The 14,641-nt window shown below is 43.2% G+C and overlaps 1 protein-coding gene across 1 annotated transcript in view; it reads right to left on the bottom strand.

Moving 5' to 3' along the window:
- Nucleotides 1–8,262: 8,262 nt before the first annotated feature.
- The window catches only part of ETS1 (ETS proto-oncogene 1, transcription factor), an 84,831-nt gene continuing 78,452 nt past the window's right edge, over nt 8,263–14,641 (bottom strand). Inside the window, exon 8 of the mRNA XM_084803703.1 lies at nt 8,263–14,363. Within this exon, the coding sequence (XP_084659829.1) occupies nt 14,148–14,363 (216 nt within the window). The 3' untranslated portion in view covers nt 8,263–14,147. The remainder of the gene's footprint in view (nt 14,364–14,641) is intronic.

The following is a 14,641-nucleotide window of genomic DNA, read 5'->3' as shown; positions in this document are numbered from 1 at the left end:
TACCAAAAAAGAGGTAAAAAATAGGGCTTAATTTTAGGGATGTCAGAGAATTTCGCCACAAATCTTGGGGAGGTCGAATGCCAGCGCATTCGGCCCCCTGAAATCGGTGGCAAAATGGTCTGTCCCCCCCCCCCCCGGGACAGGACTTACCTTGGGCGAATCTCCCTGGCGGTGGCGGCTCCGGCAGTGGTTCGGCGCCGGTTCAGCGGTGGCTGGTCTTCCGACCGACTGCCGCCGCCGCCATTTCCAAGTTAAAAAAAAAACCAAAAAAACGTGATAGGCTACGTAAAGATTTACGTAGCCTATGACGGCTAGATTTTTAAAAAATACCGTGATAGGCTACGTAAATGTTTACGTAGCCTATCATGGCTGAGTTAAAACAACAACAACAACAACCGCGCGTATGCAAATGGCGGCGCCCATGGGCGCCGCCATTTGCGTACGCGCGGTTTGTTTATTTTTTTAACTCAGCCGTGATAGGCTACATAAACATTTACGTAGCCTATCACAGCTGACTGCAGGGATGCAAACGGCGGCGTTTGCACCGCGAATCAAATTTCGTCACAGGTAAGTGATTTTCGTACATCCCTACTTAATTTGCATATAACTTGCAAATGCTAATTTATATGTATAAATACAGATTTAGAAATAATCACTATAATTAGGTAGAAATATAAGATATCTCACCATACTGGGAAGGACTGAGACCAGGTGACTGTGTGCTTGCTGAGTCCGCTGTGCAAGTGCTCGCTCTTGCTAGGGAACTTCAGTACCTCTGTTCTCCCTTCCTATGTTTTTTTGTTTTTGTTTGTTTTTTTAACTTTAAACCAAACTTGGATTGGACAGCTATTCAAGTACAGGATACTTTCAAATAAAGGGTTGTCCTCTGTAAAATAGGACACACAGCTACCCTATTTCTTAGCCCAAGAGTGGGCAACCTTAGACCCTTCATATGTTTTGGCCTACAAGTCCCATCAGCCCTAGCCAGCATAGCCAATTGTGAGGGATGATGGAAATTGTAGGCCAACACATCTGGAGGGCCACACGTTGTCTCCCGTATCTTAGTCACTACACATCACCAGCTTGAATTTTGCATTCAGTATTCAACAGACAACGCATCATCAATGTGTCAATGACACATTGTTCTGCTTTCCCCAAACCTGGTGACCTCCAAATGTTTTGTGCTTCAATACCCATCAGCTTCAGCCAGCATGGCCAATGGTCATGCATGCTGGGAGTTGTAGTCCAAAATATCTGGAAGACACCAAGTTGGGGAAGGTTGCTTTAGTTAGTATAAAGTATAAAATTACACACAAGTATTCTGCTTTTTACTAACTTAAATCTTGAATTTATTCAGTGGGTGGGCCTTAGATCTTGCAGATATTCATCCCTATACAGCTGAAGTCTTTGCCCCATCTCCTGCATTTAATAACATCTGAAATAGGACCCTGCCATGCAGCAAGATTTTTTTTCTTTTTTAGTTGACTTTCTCCCATTCAAGTGAGTGATTAGCTGATTGTATTTAACTGTTGTGAAACATCAGTGTTGACACCTGTTTGAAGATTCTAAAGGAGAGGAGCAGAATGCAAGCAGCAACCCCTTGCAAGGAGAGAACAACATCTCTAACATGTTTTTCATCAAGTTTGGGAATATGGAAAATTTCCCTTTACAGTAATATAACAAATGTTTTTTTAAAAAATGAAATAGACAAGTTTCATTGCACGTTCCATCCCTAACTCTAAGATCAATGGGGAACACATCTTTAAGTTTATCATCTGTGCCAGGACTACACCAGCACCAGAGAAGCAAGTGCTGAATCCCCCTTACCCAAGTGAAAACTCACTAAAGCCTGAATCTGAGCATCATGCAGGGCTAAAATAGACATTACTTTAGTTGTGTGTCTAGTTGTGTTCACATATGTGAAATGCAAACCAGATCCTGAAGCGTCTCTATCACGTGTGGCTTAAAAGTGCTTCTGGGTACCCTTTGCTATCTTATCAGATGAAGCTGCTCTGTTTGAGGTCCTTGAAGAACTTGGGCTGTGTATTAGGAGTGTGTTAACAACAAGCCAAGGGAGAAAAAAAAAAAACTAACTGGGGGTAGGGATGTACGAATCCCTTACCTGGCTCTGCGCAGGGATATCCGCGGTGGGGGGGAGGCGCTCCATCCCTCCCCCTGGAATCCTGCCTGGCCGGCTCTGCTCTGCGGCCAAGCCGCAGAGGCGCCGGCCGCCTCCAGCCACCCGCACCCAGACATCTGGCCACTGGGCAGCCCTGCAGGGATGCAAATGGCGGCTGTCATAGCCACCGCCATTTGCGTCCCTGTATTGAGCCGTGATAGGCTACGTAAATATTTACGTAGCCTATCACGGCAGGGGGAAAAACCCCAGCGTACGCAAATGGCGGCTCCATTTATGTCCCTGTGGAGGCTGTGATAGGCTACGTAAATGCTTACGTAGCCTATCACGGCGGGGGGGGGGAACCCAGTGTACGCAAATGGCGGTAGCTGCCGCCATTTGCGTACACTGGGTTCCCCCCCCCGCCATGATAGGCTACGTAAATACTTATGTAGCTTATCACGGCCTCCGCAGGGACGCAAATGTTCCTGCGTTAGCCGTGATAGGCTACATAAATATTTACGTAGCCTATCACGGCTATGAAGACGAGGAAGTGAATGGCAGCCGCAGGACAGCCGCCATTCGCAAAGCAGCACCAACAGGAGCAGGTAAGTGCTCCGTTTTGCACGCCTTTCATGGGGTGGGGGCGGCGGGGACTTCATCTCGTGCGCCTTTCGTGGGTTGGGGGCGGGGGCTTCGTTCCACAATGGATTTTGGGGGGATCCATCGCGGAATTCTCTGACATCCCTAAACAGTTACTGGGTGGTGAGTGGAGAATCATTTGGTTCACATTTTTATGTGAACTTACCTACTTTCACACTTTAAACCCAATACATGAACCAAAATTCAGTTATCCTTCAACATTTGCAATTTTCCAAATTTTGCAATGGAGTTCTTCAATGAAAAAATACATACAAGAATAGGTATATTAGGAGAAAATGAACACAACAATGCATATATTATGCATTGTCTGTCCAGAACTGTCACTTGAGGCACAGGTGAACTCAGTGGCACGGAGCACTTTTTATCAGCTTAGGCTGGTATACCAACTACGCCCTTATCTGGACAGAGATAGCCTAGCTACAATTATCCATGCTCTGATAACTTCTCGTCTGGATTACTGCAATGCGTTATACGTGGGGCTGCCTTTGAAAACGGTCCGGAAACTTCAGCTGGTCCAAAATAGGGCAGCAAGACTGTTAACAGGGACTGGCCTGCGAGCTCATATTACGCCAGTACTTTTCCAGCTGCACTGGCTGCCAGTCCGTTTCCGGGCCCGATTCAAAGTGCTGGTGTTAACATTCAAAGCCCTTAACGGCTTGGGGCCAGGTTACCTGAAGGATCGCCTCCTCCCATATGTGCCTGCCCGGACCTTAAGATCATCATCAGCGGCCCTTCTCCGTGAGCCCCTGCCAAAGGAAGTGAGGCGGGTGGCTACTAGGAGGAGGGCTTTTTCTGTTGTGGCACCCCGGCTCTGGAATGAGCTCCCTAGTGAGGTTCGCCTGGCGCCTACATTGTACTCCTTTCGGCGCCAGGTGAAGACCTTTTTATTTTCCCAGGCATTTTAGCTTTCTAAATTTTTATCTTTGCTGTTTTAAATCTGTATTTTAAACTCCTGTACTGCTGCTAGGTTTTATTGTGGTTGTATTGTTATATTGTGGTTTTAATGTTCTATATATTTTAAATTGTTTTATTGTGTGTTGTTTGGTTTTAATTTTTGTGAACCGCCCAGAGAGCTTTGGCTATTGGGCGGTATAGAAATGAAATAAATAAATAAATAAATAAATAATAAATAATAAATATATTATGCATTATTACTGCAATCTGCAAATTGCCATCTTGTGACAACCCAGAAGTGGTCCTTCTCTGTGGTGGTAGCACGCACTTTATGGAATGCCCACCTTCCTGTATTCAAGAGGCACCAACTGTGGCAGACTTTGGGCAGCAATTAAAGACCCATCTCTTTACCCAGGACTTCCCCGATTGATTGCACTGCCCAATGTGCTTGCTAATTATGGCACTGTGAGGACTTTGTTTTAATATTTGTATAAATGTTCTATTTTAATGTAAACTGCGTAGAGATTGGGTAAGTCCAGGCATGATTCAAAGTAATGGGACTAACATTCAAAGGCTTAAATGGCTTGGGGCTAGGCTAGCTGAAGGAATGTCTCCTCCCAGATACATCTGCCCAGACCCTAAGTTCAACTTCAGCAGTCCTTCTCTGGAAGACCCCACCAAAGGAAGTGAGGTGGGTGGCTACTAAGAAGAGGGTCTTTTCTGCTGTGGCACCCCAGCTGTGGAATGAGCTTCCCAGAGAGGACCTGGTGCCTACATTGTACTCGTTTTGACCCCAAGTGAAGACTTTATTTTATTTTCCCAGGCATTTTAGTCTTTTAGTTTGTTTTATATCTGGTATTTTTAGCTTCTGTTCAGTTGTTATTGTTATTATTATACTGTAGTTTTAAACGTTTAACTTTTATATTGTATTTTATCATTTGTATTTTATGGTTTTAATGGTTGTGAACTGCCTAGAGAGCTTTGGCACTTGAGCAGGATAAAAATGAAATAAATGAATAGCATATAAATCTATTAAATAAATAATAAAAATATTTAGTGAACATAACATTAAAATGCTTTATATTAGAGAAAAGCCTTGCAAAGATGTATATATTAGGCAAAAATGTGTAAAACATGTATGTATTTGGAGAAATGCACACAAAAATGCATACAACGTTTCATGCAAACTATTTAATACCCATCCAGCCCAGTATTGTCTGCTCCAACTCTCTCCAAGATCTCAGGCAGAAGTCTTTTCCATCACCTGCTACGTGAGCCTTTTACCTGGAGAGGCCAAGAATTGAACTTGGGACCTTTTGTATGCAAAACATGTGCTATATCACTGAATGATGGTATTTCTGCATCCAGCTCCATTTTGATGGAAACAGAACTGTGGACATCAGATAGTGTGGTGGTCTGATTTCAAAAGGCATTTTTAAATGGTTTTCTAGCTCAAGCTGCATTTTCTTTCTTTTTTTAAAGTTTCACATGTTGGTGAAAGGTGAAGAGCTCAGCATACAGAAGAGATTGAAGCCTTTCATTCTCACTGATAAAAGTTGTACAGTTTAAACATCCATCACAGTTAGATATAGGAGTCTCTGGTGTCACGATACAACATGAGCTCTTGTCCTGGGTCTTCTAAATTGTAGGTGGTGAATACTTTTGCATGAATCAGTTTCCATTTTATTCCATTCTGAGATCAAGTGATTGTGCTCTCAGAATAGAAGAACACAGGTTTGGCACACATGGACTGTGAAGGAAGCAGTCTTGAACGTACAACCATATGACTCTGTCTTATACTGACCAATAGTCAATCTAGCCCCATACTTTCTGTTCTAACTAGTAGCATGTCTTCAGGACCTGAGGTTAGGGATGGCGGAGAAATCTGCCACGGACTCCAGTGAGGCCGGATTCTAAAGAAATCTTTAGAATCCACCCCCCCCCCGGAGTCCGTGGTGGAACGGACTGCTCCCCCCCTCCACCCCGCGAAGTCTGGTAGGGGTGGACCCTACCTGGCGCTGGCCGGTCCGGGTCCATCCGCTGCCATGTGCAGCCATCCACTGGCGGGCTGTGGATGCCATTTGCGTCCCTGCCCTTGGCCGTGATTGGCTACATAAACATTTACGTAGCCTATCATGGCCAAGGGCAGGAACGCAAATGGCATCCGCTACGCCAGACACCATTTGTGTGGAAGCGGATGGAAGTCCGGCTGCGGATGGGCCTGGCCAGCGGCTCCGCAGACTTGCCGTGGAGCGGAGCCAGCCAGGACGGATTCTGGGGGGATGGACGGATCGCCTCCCCCCCCAGCAGACACCTCAGACAGGATGGGTGAGTGGGATTCGTACACCCCTACCTGAGGCAGAGTTATGTAGCCCAGTATGCTACCAGATATCACTTTGAACTAGAGATGTAATGATTTGAAGTGGAGACCTTCTGCATAAATTGCATGTGCACTAAAACTGAACTGTATTCTCTTCCCCAAGACAATATGCAAGTCCAATTCATTGAGACTAATGTGAACACCTAAAATTGTGCCTGTATTATAATGCTATAGGACCAGTCTTCTCCAACATGATGCCTTCTGGAGGTTTTGGACCTCAGCTCCCATTAGTCCTAGCCAGCATGGCCAATGGGCAGGAATTCTGGGACTTGTGGTCCAAAACATCTAGAGGGCAACAGGTTGGGGAAAGCTGCTGTAGGATGTTAAGCATGTGTGTAAGGTGTACTTGGCAACTATTTATTTACTTACTTACATTTGTATCTCACCTTTCTTCTAAGGAGCTCAGGCCATTGTATATGGCTCTCTCCCAGCTTCATTTTATCTTCACAACAACCCTGTAAAGAAGGTTAGTCCTACAGGTAGTGCCTGGCCCAAGGTCACCCAATGAGTTTTGTGACTGATGGGGATTTGAATCTTGGTCTCCCCTGTCCTAGTCCAACACTATAACCCAACCTTCCCTGACCTGCTGCCCAGTCATGCTGGTTGGGGTTGATGGGAGTTGTAGTCCAACACCTTTGGAAGGCAGCAGGTCAGGGGAGGCTGCTCTAAGCACTGTATGCTGCTGTATTCAATATTTCCTAACACATCTGAACAGTCTTCAGGTCTTGATGCCATAAAGGCAGGGATTATGGTTGCTAGTTTCTGTCATTTATGCTGATCGTAAAACATTTGAGATATTCAAAGCATGCACAGCCTCCTGGTTTCTAATGCATTTCCAGTGCTCAGCATTGAATAGGCAGCTCTTCAAGAACCCATCACAAACATGGCGTGGTTGTGCAAGTGGACATTGCTGATTCAACCAAACTATTTCCACTTCTGGACAAACAAAAAAGGGCTGCAACAAGGAGGTGAGGAGACTGAGTAGTGTTGTGGGCGCATGCCAGAGTTTTGCAGGAGCTGGCCTATAAAATTTTGCAACCAACTTTTGTTTACAAGGCCCACTTGCCATTTTTGGGAAGGCCAGTCTTTCTCAGGAATGACAACCAGACAACGCACACCCTCTTATAAAATGGGAAGGGACGGGGAAGGTAGCTGTATTTGCACAATCATGGAACTTGACCAAGCAGCTGCAAAATATGTGTTTGCTAAGTGTGGAGCTGACATATTATGAGACAGAGTGTTCCCAAAATCAAGTTTGTCTTATAATGGTAATGTGGGGGCAGGATGCATTTGAGAGAATATGTTGGTATGATGAATGCTTAATCCTTCCCCTATGCACACCGGATTTTTCCCCTGGCTATTACCACAGTGCCCAACTGAGATCAGAAATAAATCTGCCTTGGGGAAGGGCTTGTAGGGGTGAGTCAGCAGCAGGAAGAATTGCAGGGGGAAATTAGCAGGGAGAGGAAGGATTAAGCACTGCTCTTCCAACCAATGATTCTCCTCCACAAATGCCCAGCCATATTCATGTACATTGGGAAACCCATGTCTGGGAAATATGTGTTTGCTGATAGAACATGTAGTTCTGCTGCAGGAAAAGCCAGAACTAGAATTAGGCATTCTAGCGAGAACGATGCTGCCACCAAAAACTGCAGTCCTGCGTCTCCTCTTTTCTCCCTTGCAATATCTAGCTATACAAAATGCAGCAGCATCGTGCTTGGAGTTTCTGCTATCCATTTCATCAGCTGCTGCTTGCTGGAGCAGAGAAATTTGGAGCATGATGACATCATGTTACGCGTTACGTATTAGACATTACCAAAGAGAGTGAGAGAAGAGACACAGGGTAGTTTTTCGTGGCTGCCTTCTTCCATCTTCTGTAGCTTCTGTAGTCTTCTCAAATGTTCTAGCCAAGTGGAATATGTTCATGTTTTGGGATGCAGGGGAAGGGTGGCATTGTGGCAGCAGACCCCATACAAATTTGTTTCAACGTTTGGAACAAGCCTACTGCATGCTCACTTCAGACATTGAAAGTAATGTGCTTAGATTGGGGGAGGAGCTTGCCACAATGATGTCACCCCCCCCCCTTGCATTTATTCTTAGACTGTCAAAAAAGCCTAGTGTCCCAGCCTAGTGTGAGCTGCGGTCTTTTGTCTTCAGTAAAATGGGGGGGGGGGGCGTGCAAACAAAATAATTGACATGGCATGTCTTTGTGGGTTTTAATTTCAAACTGTTTAAAATACAATATGAAATAAGGCTACAGTATATAAAAAAAAACTCTCCAGAAGAATGATGTGCCAGCATCAGCAATTAAAACAAAACCAACTCCACTCCCTATTAAGTCTTCAGTGTGGGAGGGGTTGTGTTTTTGATTTATTTTTATTTTTTTAAAACACACAGACATCGCTACATCTCTAAGCTACCTCAGTTGAGTTTGGTTTTCTTTTTTTCCTAAAAAGCACCTGCTTTTTCTCCTTTTAAAAAAATCTTGCTTTTTAAGGTTTGTTTTTTCAGTTCTATAAAATATAAATTATATGAAAATACAAGTTGGAAAATAGTTGAACAGCATAATATAACAATCTTTTTTTCTTTTTAAAATCATCAGCTTTAAAAAAAACAGGTATAAAAACAAAGACAAAAAAAGGAACACAACATCATATATATATTTTTTTCCAAAAAAAACTTGTTTCACTGAGGCAGTTAATTCCTGGAGATATTTCTGTCATAACATATATGTATACATCAGGTATCATCTATTCAAAAATCTTTGGAATGGAGACAATAGTTCATTGGATCTATAAAGATCCTATCAGAAACAGAACTGAAGAAATAAATTGGCAATTCTGCAGTCACATGGATATATGATGAGACAAATTACCATGTTAGAATTGCTCCATACAGGGCTGGTTTTACAGAGCAATCCTATGGTCCCTGGGAGAGCCTCCCAGGGACCATAAGAAATGTCAGATTCCCCCTGCTGTGGCTACAGATGCTCCTACAACCTCAGGGGAGGGAATCCAAGATCAGACCATTCCCCCATCCCCTTGCAGCCACTGTGGAAACCACCATGGTGACTCCCATTCTGAGGATGCAATATCAGAAGACCTTGAGGAGGGGACGTCCTGGTGGGTGGGGGGGCCAGGATCTATAGGATCTTGAAGCCTCTCTGTTGCTGACCTTGCCCATCGCTGGTAAGTGAGCTAAACAGACTCAGATGCCTGTCTAGCTGAATTTTGTTTTGGAAGAGAAGGAATGGGAGGAGACACTGCCTCCATTGTTCCTCCCACCCTGCCTGGTTCTTGCTGGCAGGACGCAGGATATATGGGCAGCTCTGACCTCTGTCTACTGGGAATGCAATCCTATGGCTTGCACTCTTATGAATGTACACCTAAACATGGAATGTGTGAATGAGGCAAACACGTATATCTTCCAGGTACACTCATCAGAAAGCCAGGATTGGCTGCAGCTCTCTGGCCAGTGCATACTCAGTCATGAAACCTAGGTTTGTATGGCCCATAGATGCATTTTCTAAAAACAGTACAATTCAAAAGATCTAAAACATGCACACAGGTGCTCCTACATTTCAGATACTAATTTGAAATTATCCTTGGCAAAGGCATTTCCAAAGTTCTTCCTGCTTATCTGCTGAGCAAGTTGTTAGACAGTTAGATCAGAATTTTGACTGGCAAAAGGCAGATTGCCATATAATTGTAGTACTGTAACTGCTTGAAACTAATGTGAGAACTCTTTTGTTCAAAAATGAAATAAAAATAAGGCCACGAGGCTGTAAAATGGCTGAACTGCTACAAGATGCTTTTCTGAATGCCTCTGATACTGGAGTCATGGAACAGAATTCCTTGGAGTCATGGAATGAAGTAGTCACTCACAAACATGGAAAATCTCACATTCTCTCAATGGCACTCAAAATAGTTCTTAAGGACTAAAAGTGAATGAAGGCTAAATAAACCAATCCATGGGGAAATTCTCCTGCACAAACCACACTGGAGTGGAAGGGATGAATTATGCCTACAGGAGCACAACTAAGTAGAGATGCATAGTACATTATACCTGCTTCAACAAAAACTTCTGTCCACCAACATCCATTAACTTTACACTTCCCTTATCTAGTTCACAGAGCTGAAGTGTTGTGAACTTTGCAAAGAGGGGAAGGACATGCACCATAGGTCAAGAAGAATGCAGGCACTAAGACAATACTGTCTATTTATTACTGCATTCAAAGGCAGGCAGCAAGTTAGGCACAAACACTAATAAGGGGCGAACACCACAGATGCTGTCACTCAGCACTGATGGCCCTCTACTGCCCTTTGGGATCCCTGAGTATTCATCTTTCTGTTGTGAACATTGATTGACCTGGACAGAACTTTGATCTGAATGAGATACATAAAAGTTGGATGGGTTTCCAGCTCTCTGTTGCTAGGTGCAAATTATCTGCCCACCAATGCTGTGGCTAGACCAGTGTGTGCCACAAATCAAGGTCAGATGTCCATAGAAAGAGGCTTGCAGAATCAATCAGTAGCACCAGAAACCTCAAGGCATAGAAGCCATGGCAAAAATCAGCCTTGAAAATGAGTCCATTCAGATATCCACAAATACCAATAAGCCCTGGAGGTGGTTCTTACTTGCCATGAGCAAACACATGGAGCTGCCTCATATCTAGTCAGAACAGAGATCTCCTTACTGCTTTTTCTAACATGGTTCTCCATGGACTCAGCAGGCAAAGGTGGTTCCCAACTCCACTATCTGAGATCCTTTTAACTAGAGATGCTGCAGGAACAGGATCAGGCTATATGAGCTCTGGGATACAGAAACTCCACTTATAATACTTGTCGGTTCCTACAGCTTCACATCAGCAATCTCTCTGTTTCTGCTTCTCTTTCTCTCACTTGTTGGCTCATCAGTGGCCACAGGTGTTCATTCCTCTTCTCTCAGGGTTAAAGCCACCAAATGCTATAGATGTTGGACAGGAATTCACTCTTTGGCTTTATGGATAGTGTACTTCCACATCCGCCAACCTTTCCTTCTTCTCATCTTCTACTCACAATCTCCTTTCTCTCTGCTGGAATTAAATCTAACAGAACCAGAGGTTCTGATTCCATTCCATTCCAAGAGCATCTACCATCAATGTTCTTGGCTCAAAAACATTCATCTGTATCTTCCCAAGAAATGCCGAGCTTATCTTCCACCAAGCAAAAACCAAGATTTCCAACCAGTCATGCCTAACTTAATGAAAGCGATTATTTGTACACAACCGGATGGTCTGACTCATTAGGTGTCAAGTGCCCATATTAGTTCAACTACACCACAGAACCACTTCAGAAAGCAGGTGAGAGGGCATGCCGGAATGCTCCTCCATACAATAATTTTAGCTGCACAGTAAACATGGGCATGTCAGGGAGAGAGCTAGCTGATAGGTACCCTTCTCCTTAACATCTAGATTTCTACATGGCTTGATGACCATTCCATAATGTCAGCTCTGATGTGCAGTCTGAAATAGCATAATCCAGACAAAAAAATTGGCACCTCATCAATACCTTTGATAATATTTGCTCCTTATAGGCCCATCTCTGCAAACCAGAGGCATTCTCAGGCATGTTCTTGTTTCAAATTGTGCTTCAAGTGATCCAGGAGTTCCCCCTCTTTTCATTCTGCACTACTGAAATGATTCAAGACTACTACAGTTATTTTAAAAAAAGCTTTCAGATATTTGCATAATGCTGCTTTAAGGTCACAGACACAGGTTCTCCAGGTTTGCTCTGAAGGGAACACTTGTGGGCTGCTTCACGCATTACATTTCTTCGGTGTACTACACCTTAGATCGACTAAATGTTGATCTAAAAATGGTTAAATCTGAGTCTGACAAACACATACAGGGATTATGCAGGTACACTCAGGGACACAGGATTGGCTGTGGCCTCTTGTCAAGTATAAACTCAGTGTGAATTGACACTGGAGAATTTAGGATTGAAACCTTAGGAAAATTATGGCTTTGTTGCCCTTATCCAGATTCTCCCCCATCACCTCTTCCTTTAAGGAGAAGTGGAAAGTTTACTTTACTTTAGAAGGAAAACGAGCCATATAACGTATAGCTATAATTCGGGAATTACTGGTAAGTCAGTGAATGATCTGCGGCAGTGAGGGGGGGCATTGGAGAGTGTTGAAACCTACAAATTGCATCAGTGTTCCATCCACGAAATTGGGAATGTCCAAAAACAATGAGGAAAGAAGTGAAATCACTGTACTTCGCTTCACGCCCCTCACCTTAAAATGTATCATGTTGTTTTTTTAAGCAATGTTAGCAGGAAAGCTTTACCTATCATCTCGCACATCCTTGTTTCCAAAGATACTTTTCAAACATTCTTGCTTTGTTGGGATGGTGTATGTTTGGAGCTCTGGCACTTGAGGATTTAGGGTTCTGATTTCAAGTCCCTACTCAGCTTGGATTTCTCCAAGAGTGTTGAGAAAGTCATTATCTATGCCTCAAATTGGGGTCTCAGAAACATAGAATTGGGATGGACATCAAAGGTAATTTAGTCCACTCCCTCCCAATTTTCGGAAAATATGGCCTGTAGCTTGAAAAGGCGCAGGTGTAAGCAAGTTGTGATCATGGCTGCTGACCCTGATCTGTGCATATTTAATTGACTGTGAACAGACCGTAAATGCCTACAAAACATGCCTAAGTAGTCTCATCCATACGTGGGACCTTGCTTTTTTGCTTGGTCCTAGATTGTATGTACAGGTTGTCCATGTGTGTTTCACCAGGTCAACTGAATATGCATAGGTCAAGAGTGGAGTTAGCAGGCAGATCCCTATGCACATACCTCTCGATGCCATGCCATCTGAAAAGGGCTTCTCTCTACTAGAAAGGTTAGAGTACCCTCAAGATAACAGCTCTTTCTCACAAAACACCCCCTCATAAGTGGTGAGAAGGTGCTACTTATAGTGGCATGAACTTGGCAATTGGTGCCTGTGAATTGGAGCACCAATGACCAGTAATGGATGGATGGCTTGGGTTAGCTCACTAGCAAGGGATTAAACAATCCTAGATTTCATCACTGGACTAAAAACTTTTCTTTAAAATATCTTGGGAATTAATAAGAAATGTGGAGGAAAGTCCAAATAAAATCCCAATGTAAAAAAAAAAAGGCATTCTTGGCCAAAATATTCCCCAAATGTACACAAGACAGATCCACCAGCTCTAATGGCAAAACAAGAGGGCAAAGTGCAGAAGGCCCCCAGTGTTCAAGCCAAAGAGCCATTCATCCATAACTCTCCACACCCCCAGTTTTCTCTTGATGTTCTACTGAGCTGTTACCTCTGTCTGTTTCTGGTGGGATCTACATAGACACTGTATTTTTTCCTGTCAATGCTGATAAAATTTGCAGCTGGCATAACAAAAAACAAACAACAAACAATATTGCAATACTGCATCTTAGAGCTTAAGACTATTTTAAAAAATACTGGCACAAAATTTAATAAAATAACTTTTTTTTACAAATAAAAAAAAATGTTTTGGTCCCACCTAACAACAACAAATCTGTCTTTTGAAATGCAAAATTATCTGGGACCACAGTTCTTGGATATCCCAATATGTTTCCCTGCAAAACAGGACATTCTGCCCACTAAAACTATTCCCCACCAAAACCAAAACAAAAGAAGGGAGCCTTGTAAGCACCCTTATAAGCTCATGGATTGTCAGTTTATGACACTGGATGGGGAGGGGATTATTAATAAATTCATTAAATAATTGTAACAGGGTAGTTAACCTTTAAGCTCTTTTTTCCCTGACTTTTAAAATATCAACCCAAAATAAAATTATCCAAGAACATTCAAACACAAAAGCTCTTCTTTCTCCTCCTCCCAACCAAACCATGTCACAGTTTCATCGAAAAGCTTAATATCCCACCCCCTTCACAACCAATGAAAATTTGAGTTTATTGTTTAAAAGGGAAATCATGACAGTGAAAAAAGAAAGAAAGAAAGAAAGAAAGAAAGAAAGAGTAACCAAGTCCACCAGAATTTCTAGATGGACACACTGGATCTTCTGCAACGTTTTCCATTTTAGCCGGCTTGTTCCATTCACTCATCGGCATCTGGCTTCACATCCAACATGGCATGGAGCTCTTCGGGTGTGTAGCCCAGCAAGCTTTGAAGATCACATACGAAACGGTAGACATAACGCTTTCCTGCTGTCTTGTGGATGATATTCTTGTCATAGTAGTAACGCAATCCACGGCTCAGCTTCTCATAGTTCATTTTTGGCTTGTTTTTCCTCTTGCCCCATCTCCTTGCCACCTGGGAACATCAAGCCCACAAAATTAACAGCAACAACTACCACTGCTACTACTAATTCATAATTTGGCCTTTGAAAAAAATGCATTCATGCATGCATTCATGGGATGTATGAGAAATTCATTTTAGTTTGTTTTTGATTAGGATTTACTCAGTTCCCACCTTCCAGACTCAACACAGACTTGCATGCAATCTGTGGTCAAAGTCCACGTGTTTCCAAGTTTCTAACATGATTCGGGGACTGAAAAAAATGCATTTGCCAGCTTGAGCACATTGAAAAA

This window comes from Heloderma suspectum, chromosome 6 (genome assembly GCF_057233095.1).
Source record: "Heloderma suspectum isolate Gila_16-S chromosome 6, 16-S_ref, whole genome shotgun sequence".
Lineage (NCBI taxonomy): Eukaryota > Metazoa > Chordata > Lepidosauria > Squamata > Helodermatidae > Heloderma > Heloderma suspectum.
This window is presented reverse-complemented; position numbering and strand designations above follow the sequence as displayed.